We start from the raw sequence: 12,717 nt of genomic DNA, 5'->3' as shown, positions 1-12,717 counted from the left end.
ACCAAACCAAAGATGTGAAACTGACTCATCTTGTTTCTTTCTGGCCGAAAAGCAATTGTAGTGATGTGACTTTGTGGTCATCCCACTTAGGGATCATTTTGCTTAGTGGCGGAGTTGCTGGCCCCAATTAGGGTCTTTAAGCGACTACTGTAAATGTAAAGTAATATCTTCATTTGATCCCATATTTGCCAATCAAGGCAGGAAAATTAGTTCAAAGCAAGAGGATACCTGACAAATATTCATTTTACCCCAAAATAAACAAGCTGCTCCCCCACCTTTCAGTTTTTATTAATTTTACTATTTTTTCTTTAAAAAGTTCACTTTAAAAAGGTAAAATGATGTTTCCTTTATTTTTTTTATACAAACTCCCCCCCCCATAAACAAAACACAGAACTGTATCCCAGAATAATTAAAAAAGGGAAAGAAAAAAAACTGAAAAGGCAGGGAGGCCTGAGCAGTCCAACTAGTCCACAGTAGAAAAATAAATCTTAAAAGAGGAGGGGAAGGAGGGGAGCAGTGGGAATAAGAGGAAGAGGACAGTCTCCCAAAAGCTGTATTTTCATAGCACAATACGTTTCCCTGGGGTGTAGACTGTTTAATAAGTGACCAGTTCCCATGATTTGGAGGGAAGGAAGCAAAAAAACAAAACAAAAAATAATATAAATATATATTTGAATTGGAGGAAAAAAGCAGCCAACTTTCCCCCACAAGAGGAAACTGGGAGAGGAAAGGATTACATTCAGAAACTCCATACATTCACCAAGAAAGGCAAGGGTACAAATGATGGAAGTCAACATTTATCCTGGAGCTACGACGACTCCCATTTCCTCCAGGTAGTGTTTCTTGTGGACTATCCAACTGCAGAGGCTTGAAGAAAGGGAGGGGCGTACGAGGAAGAAGAGGAGGAGGTGAGAGGGAGAGAACAGGCCAATTTCTCAACAACCCAAACAGGACCAAAGTAGTGCAGGCCAAAGGGTTGAAAGCTGATAGCAGAACCCCAAGAGAGGTCATGTACCTAGATTGGGTGGGGAGAGGGGGGTAAGCAAAAGTGAGGCTCGCGCCATACCCAGGGAAAGGGGGTAGGAAGAACTAGGGGATGAGACCCATCCCCACCTCAAGGATTTCTCAAGGAAAGTCTAGAAGTCTGTTGTGTGTTCAAGCCCATCTGGTACCTATGGTCAGCCTCAGATCTTCCACCTAGTAATGGTTAGAGCAAAAGGGCTTGTTCCCTTATTATTTTTTTTTGTTATCACCACTGGGTTCAAACAAATGAGTACTGGTTGTTCACAGCTCTGGCTCGCCCTTCTGACTCCTCTGGCAGAGGAAGGGATCCCCCGACTCTCACCGATGCTCCCTCATCCACCTCTGGCTCCATCTGGGCCTCCTCCTCACTCTGCCCTTTAGACTCCAGCAGTCCATGGTCCAGAGGAGCATGAGGTGGCCGGGCTGGAGGGAGAGGAGGCGGCAGTGGCAGGTTACGAAAGATGCTCGGCTCTGTGGAGGGAGAGAAGAGGCAGATGGACAGATAGAGAGACAGGATGGTCTGGGGTTAAGGTAGGAAGACGGAATAAACACTGAGAGCCAGTATTATTTCAGCAAGACATACTCCTCCATGAACAGATTCAGCATCAACTATGTTACAATATTCAATGCTTGTCAAATGCCCCAGTTCAGAAATTGTCTGGAAAGGGTTATATTGTGTTGATTTGGCTTCTAAAACCTGTTTTTTCTGCAGTAGCCCCCGAATGAAATCAAGTTACTATTGTTGAAAGACTATATAAAGACAAGGGCTGATTAATATACCTGGGGCTGTGCTCCACATTTTAAAAAAGTTACACAAAAATAGGTGTTTTCTATAATCCATTACAATATGCAAAATTGGCATGTTGCTTCTGCATAAAATGAACTTAAATCATTTGTAAAGCAATCCTTTGGTTAGTCAGGTCCCTATTCCAGGAACCTTGTGCAAACTGATTATACCAGATTGCACACTCTGCACATGCACAAAAGCACGGACTTTTTACACATGTGCAAAAAAGGGGCGCATTATGTTTTGAACTCTATCCTTAAAATCAGGTTTACTTAAGCCAGGACTTATGTGGGTCAGAAATTGTTTGAACTAGATTTTTATTAGGACTATCACCTACTAAAAACAATCTTACCTATTTAATTTTAGATATTTTTACTGTCAGTCTACAGTTAGTGCATTTTAAGGACATAAAGCTCTCATTATCATTCAACAAGGTGAAATCCTAAACTATTGTAATGCATTGTTTTTTTCTTATTTGATAGATACCATTCAGAGATTGCAATTCCAAATATTAATAGAAAAAGATGGCTAATTATGAAGAGATGGAAGGCATGATAAATTGCCAGCATTGAAATTCTGTCCTTTATTCTACACCAGCATGTCTCAACTTCAATAAATTTAAGAGGTGTGGATTTCAACTCCCATAATTCCATAACTGCCTGGGCTGAGGAATTCTGGGAGTTGTAGTCCATACATCAGAAAGTTGATAAGGTTGAGAAATACTGCTCTATACACTTCTCACAGAATAGTGGCAATATACTGTGAAATATGAGCACTAGAACACAATTTTCCAGTGAAGAGAGAATTTCAAATCTTCTAAAATTAGAAGGGATTCTTCATGTATTTTATGCTGACACTATTAGATAATTAATTCATTAAACTACTGTAAGGAATGGCTAAATATACCAGGTGAATTCATAATATGATTTATTTTGTCCTATGAAACTCCAATCTACGTAATAAATGCTGAAGATTCTCCTGTTTAAAGTTGGTAAAACTAACAATTTTTAAAAGCATAAATGTTTAGATTCAGTTACAAATATCATGTGCTATTTCAGAAATATGTTGTACCTTTCTTTTTTCTCCTCTACAAGGGAATTGTAGACAATACCTATGTGATATACTGTACCTACCTTATTTCTATAACATATTTAGGAGACATAAGAATTTTCAATTATGGATACCTTCCTGTGCTTCATAGTGGAGACAAAAGTTAAGGCAATCGTGTTGGCCTTTTTTTCACTCTCAATTGCCCTAATAAACTTTTCTCAAACCTAGAATTCATTAGATGCCTTGGATTATAACTCTCATTAACACCAGCAAATGGGGAAGACAGTCTAACCCAAACCATTTTGAAGGATCTGGTTGGTCGAAAACTGGTTTAATAAATAGTATTCTTCATGTTACATGATAACCCTGCCCTGGAGGGGAGGGGAAGCAAAGAGGGAAATATCACCAAATTCAGGATTGTTTCAACCACCTGAGTTAGTAAATTTCTAGAAGAGAGGAGTAAAAGAGGCAGCACTACTCTATTATTTGGAGTTTGGGTAGATAATCTTTAACTTTGGTCTGTTCGTCACAGGTGAGGCTTTTCTGCAGAGTTCTGCTATATCTAATACAACTGAATTATAGAAGGAGTTGCCCAGATGATAATTGAAACAATAGTTCTAAGATCCCCCTCTACAGAACAAGAGAAGTTGCCTTATGCCAAACCAGACTATGGTTCCATTCAGTTAAAGAAACTATTAGTGACTCTTCGGGGTTCTGTACAGAAGCCTTTCTTAGTCCTACCTGGAAATGCCAGAAGGAGCACCTGAAATCTCTTCCCTGCCTCCTGGTGTCAGACACAGTGGATGGCGTAGACACTGCATTCACATGACCCATGGACAGTGATGGCTATGGCGTGGGGGCCGTGACACACGCACACACACGGTCATATCCCTGCCTTCCTCCTGTGGTAGCTATTGCACACTTACACGCAGTCACCCGCGGAGGCAGCAGCAAGGATGGAGATGAGGTTGGGGGGCGAGTCGGGGTCCCCACTGAACCCAGACACTGGCGCTCGGCTCCCAGCCCGGTCCCGGCCTGTGACAGAGATGCCCACATCAGAAATAGGGATTGGGGATGAGGAAGAGAGGGAGCAGTGAACATGGGGGTGAACGGGTTTATCCTCCCTCCTGCTACATGCATGCCGCATAGGGCTGGAAGAGAAGGCTGGACAAGGAGCGGAGTAACAAAGGAGGGGCAGACTGGAACGACAATGGAAAAAGATGGAGGGAGATGGAGCATGACATGGACTAGCAATCGTGTCTATGCTCTTTCCACCCTGCAGCCCCATTTCATCCTTCACTCACCATGCAGCCTTTGCGAAGCAACCACATAGCTGACAAGTGTCACATCACTGGAGCCCCCTGATTCGAGGGGGATGGGGTGGACCCGGAAGTGCTCCAGCATGTCAAAAATAGTCTGGAACCAGAGATGCTGAACACGGCACTGCCCTTCTTCGTTCAAGGAGAGGCGCAGGTGCTAGGGGTAGGAAAAAGAGGCTGGGTGGAAAACGTCTCCTGACCAAGATTCCAGCCTATCCTCTACCAAGGCCTCCAAATCTTGAGGCGAGATGGGAGGCACGGAAATCTAATAAATAAATAAAAATAAGCACCCTTTGATAGATTCCCCCGCTTCACTCACCTTGGCTTTCCCCTGGAAGTTAAAGGTCAGGACATATTCACCCCGCCGTGTCTCACTTTGACGCACTAAGAAGACGCCATGGCTGCTTGCTCCTCCTGCCAACACCAACTGAGCGGCTTTGAGACGGGACAGGGTGCCATGGAACCATGGGTATTCAGAGAGTGGGTGCTCAGTGTCACCCAGAGTACCCCCACCCGGGTCGGGTTCCCCTTGGAAGAGGAAGGAACCTGAGCAAGGAGAAAAGCAACAGAAGAGGGCCAAAGCTCACAGAGAGGAATCTGGATCTCACTTCCACAACATTCAACCCAAGAGATCCTGAAGCTGCATGGCCCAAGGAAACCTTGATTGGATGGCATACAATTTCAGAGGTTATCTCAGAAGAAGAAAGTTCAGGCTAAGTGATACAAACCCTGCCCACTCTGGGCTTGTCCATAGGGACTGCTGACTAGTTTCTCCTCCACCATTATGCCATTCACAATAGGAGCTCCGGGGATGGGAGATTCCTCTAGCCCTCCCCTAATCTAGACCAAGCACCAACTCATCCCACTTACCTGTGGTTTCAGGGGTTTCTGGGAAAGTTGTATGGAGGAAGCCAGTGGAAAATTGCCCTTCATGGACTGGCACCCGAGGCAGCAGTTGAGGAGGAGGCAGCTCCATTGAATCAAAGTGTGAGGCAGCAATAGAGACTGAGCTGGGAGACATGGAGGCTGAGGGACGTTCTATCAATCCACCATAGGCACCTGGAAAGGAAACATTGCAAGCTGGGCTGAGCTGGAAAATCATACTTCCTGTCCCATCTTCAAAAAACCAGATCATTTCCTCTTCCAAGGTTCATAACTACACTTTGTACCTATACCCCAAAGGAGGAGGTGTCTTTGCCATCCCCGCAAGAGAGCACATGCTCTGTGCTTATTTCCATTTTTCTTAATCTACAGCAAACAACAACACCAACTGACCTTGGCAGATTCTGAAAAAAGTTAAGAAAGGCCAAAGCCGATTATTATTGAATTGAAAGTTGAACACACACTGCAGAAGACAACCATGGAAAAGCACTTCTATATTATTGCCGATAAGCTTGATTTCAGAGATTTTTTTTTAATCTTTACCTGTTTTTCTTGGGAAATTAGTAGCGTTTTACCAAAGTTTTATGTGGGGTTTTTCCCTCATAAATATCAAATCCTGGATTTAATACTAATTTGCATTTTTCTCAGGTGCTTATCTTGAAGGTGTAGTTTGTGCCTAAAAGCTGTTTAACAATCGCCTTGCTTAGCCATGGAAATTTCGGACTCAGTTGTAGTCATAAGTCAAGGATTATCTGTATCACAAAATACATCCTCTTACCAATGGTAATACAGTCCAGGCAGGCCAATGGAGAAAGTCTTGCCTCATCTCATCTCAGTTGGACAAACTTTATGGAAAGTTTCACTTCACTGTTTGTACACTTAGTTAACAAAATCAGCATTATGTTTAAATATATATTTCCTGGCTGCCAAACATGGGTTCATATAACATTCGTAAAGAAAGCAATCACTGAAAAGACATATAATTCTACTACAGTATTACCATAAATAGCGGAAAAAGCCAGAACTCTGATTACAACCCAAAACTACACTCAGGGATAAGCAGATCAATGGATTAGTCAATCCACAAAATTTTTAACCAAAATACCATGAAAAATGTGCCACTAGTGAATAAGCCAACCCTCAAAATGTTTTGTATGTTTTAATTTTCACAATTGGCCTTACTCAAGGGGAATTTATAGATTATTCATTTTTCATGTATACTGGTTAAAAATTTGAAGGTCAGCTTATCTGCAGATGGACTTATAAACAAGTATAATTGGGATATACCCAAATAAGTCATATTACCTTATAAGTGGAACTCAATTTGAAGGGGGGGGGGTGGCACCTACAATTCTTGGCTTATTTGCAGGTATATATGGTAGTATTTCTATGCCTGCTGGCTAAGATATTGCACAGCAGAGCTTTTCAGAGAATGTCATCCTTGAGAGAAGCATTCTGTAACATGTTCTACTGCAAATAGATTGCCTGCACAAAGACATTACTGGAAAGCCTCTTTGTCCTTACCGAGAGATCAAGAAGGTATACATTGTGCCAAATACACACCTTGGCTGAGCTGTTCATTGCTCTCACTTGGCACCATGGGAAGTTCCCGGCTGGGCATGCTATCTGAGTGGTTCATGCATGGCTGTTCCAGGCTATCAGTGCTTTCTCTGTGGAGACAAGTATCGTTAGGAATGTTTCCACATATACCTAACAATTTGATGTTGGCCACAACAAAGAAAGATTCTAACTTTTGTTATATCCATCAAGACACTCTATGCATCTGATAGTGAGCTGCAACTCACAAAGGCTTATGCCTTTTAATAATGTATTAGTTGGAAAAGGGGCCACTAGACAACTTTTGATTTTTGCCACCACACAGCACTTGACACACAATTTTTTCCTACACTATTAAACCCCATTTGTGAGTTTTCCAGAGGCATTAGCTTCTACTGTTGGAAGCAAAAAAACCAAGATAACCTGGAGCTCTTCTCCGGTCACTTGTTTTAAAGAGCAAGAATCATGTACCTGGTCCACAGCCATCCAAACCTCAGGGTTGCACCCCTGTTCAATGAAGGCATAGTAAGAACATTATTGTTAATACCTGCATATCTGTTCTCTCTCTCTCACTCTTATCCTAATCTTCCTTCCACCAGCTCTCATGAGAAACGGCTTTATAGAAAACTGGGTAATGAATCATATTGTTTGTTATTATATCCCCAGTCTGTGGAGAAAGGACCAAGCAGCGTTGCCAATAACGAGAGATGATGGAGCTGTTGCCTAAACATCTGAACAGTTACACATTTTCCACACCTGATCTATTTTAGAGAACCAGCAACTCTACAGAGGGAAAATCTTGGTCCCCCATCAAATTTTTGTTAGGCCATATAACTCTTCTCTCTTTACTTGTTGACTGAATCTAGGAAACCTGTATACTAGGTATTCTACCACTGAGCTATGGCCTTTCTTGATGCTTAGGGCAACTTACCCCAGGCCCATGCATTCCTGAATGTCAGCCAACCATGACCGCATCTGCAGTGAGTCAACAGTCTCAAGGATGTATTCCAAAGAACTTGAGAGCTTGGACGAAGGGGGGAAAAATAATAAATATACAATACTATAGGATGGTTTCTATTCTAAAGCCCTGTTTCCCTCTGAAATGATGAACTCATATCAGTAAGGGTAGACCCCCAACCTCAGCTGATATTATGAAGTTTATTGCAAACATGATTATCAAAAATTGAGAAACATTCAATTGAACTGAATTGACTTGGGTCCCCATCCTATTCGCTCTCTCAGTTTTAGCTTTAGTACAGCTTTTAATAATACTTCAATCTGGTCGTTTTAATGTTTTAGTATTTTATTTATTTTTACTTGTTTTATACCTTGCAAAGTACCCGGCATAACTTTGCAGGAGAGACAGGTGGCATAAAAAATTAATAAATAAAAATAAATTAATTTTCAAGAATCATGCATGCCCATAACCACAAATCAAATCCAAGGACTTAATCCATCTGTTCCTATCTTAAAATGGTTACATACATATACACACACAAAATATCAAGACCTTCATCTCTAGCCTTTGACAGAAGGGCACCAACACTGATCAAAGTCAGCAACCAAAAAGATATTTTAGCAGCTGCTTAACCCTCCCCTCATTCAGCTGTGATTTCTTTGCTAGATGCGTCTGTGGTTATCTGCATTCCCTTGTTTGAATTCTCAAAGGTTTTAGAATTTAAGAATCACCAAGAACCTAAACTCCTTTCTCCAACATGCATACTGATCTAGTTACATCATTTAAGAAGCCATTTTATATACAGAAGGAGAGATGTATTCCTCTCCTCCCAAGGACATTAAAAAGTTTGAAAGGAAATCTGCTCAGAAACATCACCGCTGCCAAGTGGAGGCAGCACAGCTGGAGAGGGACAATAGAAAGGACCCATTAATTTTCTCTTATGATAATGCAAGAGGCAAGAAACAGTCAACTGCTAAAAACAAACTCCAGCCAGAGAATAGTAACAGATACTGATTCAACAAACAGAAGAGGATGTTCAGTTCTATGCATCCCTTGGCTATAGATACATAACTACTAATGTTTCAATTATTACCAAATCTTAACTGTACCCCAACAGTCTTTTTCTGACCTTCAACACAAAAGTGTTCTCTTTGTCTGGCATCTCCAGTGGAGTTGTTGTCCGCACATCCATTACACAGGAACAAGCAATGCTGACCCGGGGCTTTGTTGCCTGATGGTTGGGGTAGAAAAAAAAGACTGTCATAACGATATTCTCAAGGCCTTACTTAGGAATCCCAAGCTTTTGACTTTTCCCCGTGACTATTCTGTTGCCTGAACACAATGACTCATTGCTCACCTTTGGTGGGATATAGAACTCCAACAGATAACCCTCCCCTTCTCCCTTCCCTGCTTTGCGCAGGAGAAGACGGCATTTCTGCCAGCGTGTCCTACTGCCCCCGCCTGACCCATCATCAGCCACAATGTAGTTCAGTAGGCCTTCACGGCGCACACTAGCCAGTTCGACTCGCAGAGTGGCTGGGGAGGCTCTGTTGAGGCGAAGACGTTCAAATCGGTGAGTCCAACGCTCTGAGTCACCGCCCCCTGATGAATTGGAATTAGTGTTGGCTCCGGTGGGTGTCCCATCTCCACCACCAGAGGATGATTCAGCTGATGTCTTCCACTGCAGAATGCCACGCACACTACCTCGGACACTGCGGCTAACACTGCGCAAAGAAAAGCGCTTCTTCAGCTTTGGCTTCGTAGAGGTAACAGCTGCCACAGTAGAAACATCTTCAGAGCTGCGGGACTGGCTGCTAGAGAGGCCAGAGGGTGGGCCCAATGGAGGCTCAACAGGGGAAGCCACCGAGGAGTCACTGCAGGTCTCAGAGAGGTCCCGTGCAGAAGAACAACCGGTGAAAGGGGCAATGTCACAGCGGGGCGGCAAGTCACTGGTGTAAGCCCGGCTCACCTCAGCTTCAAAATGTTCTAGGAAGTGCTCTGCAAAGCGGTGTGAGAAAGCAGCTTCAGCTCCTGGGCTGGCAAACTGGGGGTTCTCGCCAAGGAAGGTCCGGAAACGACGGGCAAAATCAACTGCAGCAGCGCGAGCGTGGACTTCGCAGAATTCCCGCCAACCCAAGGAGGGAAGAGAGGCAGGTTCTCCCACCATTCCTCCCCCAACTGGTGACAATGGCAGGGTGCTTCCGTTCATGACCGCCCAGGTAGGGCTAGGTAACAATACATCCAGGGCCAGGATTGTGTTGCTATTAGTATCAGTGGTTTTGTAACCTGAGGAGGGAGAAACAGAATAGTTATTATATAAACTACAGGAAAGAAACCATCTGTATAATAATGTCCTTTCAGGGATTTGCTTATCAACCAACCATTTCCTCTTCATGCATGTTTCTTACTAATCAATAGAGGGGGTTTTATGTCTTTGATCAAGAACTGTAACTGCTAACACCTTTACATTTCTGAGCATTTCACACATGCTTAAAGGCTTAAGATATCACTCTTAAAAACCAAAATAATAGAAGAGTCAGAGTATTTTAAAAATAACATAATGAAGAGAGCCACTTTTCCATCAGAAACATAATTGGAGAAAAAATGGAAACAAGGAACAAAAAATTGCCTAAAAGAATGATATAGAGCTTGCACATTTTGGAGTAGCAGAAGCAATATTGTCTAGATAATTGGGCTAGCTAAAAATAAGCACTGTTCCTTAGTGAAACCAAAGCTAAATATTTTTTTCTGAAATGTCTCTGGACAAAGTAAATTTCTAAGACTGAATCATTAAGCCAAGTATCATCCTATATTTATTATATAGATGTGGGAATGATTAGGTCACAATGGTGTGATAAATCTTACTATCAAGACTGAACTACCATACTTTTGTATAAAAGAGTCTCAGGGAAAAAACAAAAATTGGTAAAATATAAACTGCAGTACATTGGCAAACTTCCATTAGATGAACAGTCCCTTGCTGGGTATAGAGACTTTTCCAAAGAATACTGGGCCCAATTATATAGTGATCTTAATTTACACTATATTTTTTGATAAAGAATATATACTCCTGAAAGTTATACTTCTTTTGCAAATTTATCAAAATGATGTTTCTAGCAAATTTCAGATTCATCCCAGAAAATAGATAACAAAAGATTATGCCTACCTCAAGAACATGTGCAGTATACTTCTTACTATAGTATTTCCCCTGCTTGAAATCATTTTTACACAGAGCACCTGCATATCAAGGGAAAAACTTTTAAGGTTTTATTTACATGGAGGGAGTTTTCAGTCTAAGCATGTCTTTTCAAATCAGTGACCTATTTGCATTTCCAAAATGTCAAAACCTTAAAAAAGGAACTGTATCCTCAACTATCAACTGATTTGGTAAAGCATATATCTGTGAAAGTTTCATGCAAGAACCTAAGTCTTTCTACAGTGGAGCTAACTCTCAAAAGCTATTTGTATGATTATGCAATTCAATCTTCCCTTGTTCTTTAAATTTGAGATTAGTCAAAATGTTCTGGTCTCACAAAAGAGATTTATCTCTGTTGTTGCATAAGAAAAGCCTAGATCACTTTATTTTCATCCCATCATCATTATTTTTTATAAATAACTCAAACCAGCGAACATACCTAAAACTCCTTCCTACTATTTTTCCCCACACAATCCTGAGGTAATTTGAGCTGAGAGCGCATCAATGGCCCCAAGCTTTCATGGTTAAGGCAGGACTGGAATAATTTATTATACTCGATAGTACTTGAACTATTTTATAAACTATTTTCTAGACCTTTGGTTTTTAAACTGAGAGTAACTACTATCCAGTTCAACAACATGCTGAACCTTCCTTGAAATGTGCCTTTCTTTGAACATGGATCAACATAAGTAGGAAAACATGTATCTAATGAAGAACAAGATAAATGTTGTGGGATCGTCCTGCCGTATGGAAAAAGTTCCCACAACTGAACATTTGCCATGGCCTCATTTAGCAGTATCTTTTAGGCATGCAACCGAGGACCTAGAAATGCCTTTAAATATAGGGATTTTTTTGCACAAAAAGCCAAAGGTCTGAGATGAGGTACTTTCTGTGGTTTAAGTACTGAAGGAAAAAAAATGACAGGAGGGAGCAACACCACTAAATAGCTAAAGATATTGGAGTGGGACCAGATTCTCTGCAAGCTGGACTGGAAACGCGGGAAGGGACAAGCCAAGGGAGAGGCGGGAGTTGCTTCTCACATTCATTGCAAAGACAGGGCGTTACACTCCTTAAAAGACCTCCCGCGTGTGGGTGAACCGATTCACATGACGTGGCTCCTTTTCCTGCCCCGCTCCTGCGACCGGAAAAGCCTTGCTTGGTGACCTGCTGCACTCTTCGGAACTTGCCCGCGCGGCCTTCTGAGCGCCGTTGGTGGGAAGCAAGGAGTCGCTGGATTGATGAGCCTCCCAGTCCTACCTTGAGCTAGACTGCGATGTAGAAGACTCCCCTCACCCCAACCCGGCAGCCTCTCCACATCCTGGACCCAGCACCCAAGACATCCCACTCGCGGGAGGGACGGGGGCAGAAGAAGAGCCGTTTTCAAGGGCAGACAGGGGAGCCGAATGGGGGGCAAGAAGGTCTCCGCGCGAGTGGGAAAAGCCCAAGGGGCCTCGGTTCGGCTGGGCGCATCTATCACTCACCATCCCGGCCTTGGGTTCTTTCCAGGAGAAAGGGTTTGTCTGTCCCCTCTCTCTCACTCTCCCTGGCTTTCTTGCACCATTTCCGCTTCCGGGTTTAGGTTTTTTTGTTTTTGTCGTCGGTGTCAATTGTTTTCCCATTTTCACTTCCGTCTTCGTCATCAAGACGAAGGAAGAAAAAGCTGAAGGGATGAAAACAACAAGCTTTACCATAGAGAGTAAATGGTCCCGGCTAGAAGGGTCACGGGAAATTCAGAGAATCTTGTTCACGTCGCTCTCCTTCTTCGTTAGACGCTGCGTCCAAGTTGTTACCATGGTGGCCCGTGACGTAGTTTGACGACTGCTCGTGGGACGCGGAGGGAACAGGGGAGTTCTTTGATGGTGAGCGTTTTATTTCGGTTGCTCGGGCAACGGCACATCCGGAACTCCCCGCCTTTCGCATTCCCCGAATGGTATCTAGGAAGTAC

At 42.7% G+C, this 12,717-nt stretch overlaps 1 protein-coding gene across 4 annotated transcripts; it reads right to left on the bottom strand.

Annotated features, from left to right (window-relative positions):
• Positions 1-272: 272 nt before the first annotated feature.
• SH2B1 (SH2B adaptor protein 1) lies at positions 273-12,475 on the bottom strand. 4 transcript variants are annotated; one of them, XM_039335299.1, is made up of 11 exons: positions 12,254-12,465; positions 10,743-10,813; positions 8,934-9,862; positions 8,706-8,807; positions 7,550-7,641; positions 6,625-6,731; positions 5,050-5,238; positions 4,499-4,725; positions 4,165-4,336; positions 3,787-3,895; positions 1,342-1,494 (listed from the first exon to the last, which is right to left on the bottom strand). In XM_039335299.1, the coding sequence occupies exons 3-11, from the start codon at positions 9,783-9,785 to the stop codon at positions 1,476-1,478; spliced, it is 1,869 nt and encodes a 622-aa protein (XP_039191233.1). In that variant the 5' UTR covers positions 9,786-9,862; positions 10,743-10,813; positions 12,254-12,465; the 3' UTR covers positions 1,342-1,475. The 4 variants fall into 4 exon arrangements, with proteins under 4 accessions (XP_039191229.1, XP_039191230.1, XP_039191232.1 ...); XM_039335295.1 differs by lacking the exon at positions 3,787-3,895 and having other exon boundaries at positions 273-1,494; positions 12,254-12,474; XM_039335296.1 differs by lacking the exons at positions 3,787-3,895; positions 12,254-12,465 and adding an exon at positions 11,813-12,058 and having other exon boundaries at positions 273-1,494.
• Positions 12,476-12,717: the final 242 nt, after the last annotated feature.

The sequence above is a fragment of the Crotalus tigris genome, unplaced genomic scaffold, assembly GCF_016545835.1.
Source record: "Crotalus tigris isolate CLP2741 ecotype Arizona unplaced genomic scaffold, ASM1654583v1 scf7180000017639.5415321, whole genome shotgun sequence".
NCBI lineage: Eukaryota > Metazoa > Chordata > Lepidosauria > Squamata > Viperidae > Crotalus > Crotalus tigris.
Note: the sequence above shows the minus strand (reverse complement) of the source record. Positions and strands in the feature narration are given on the sequence as shown.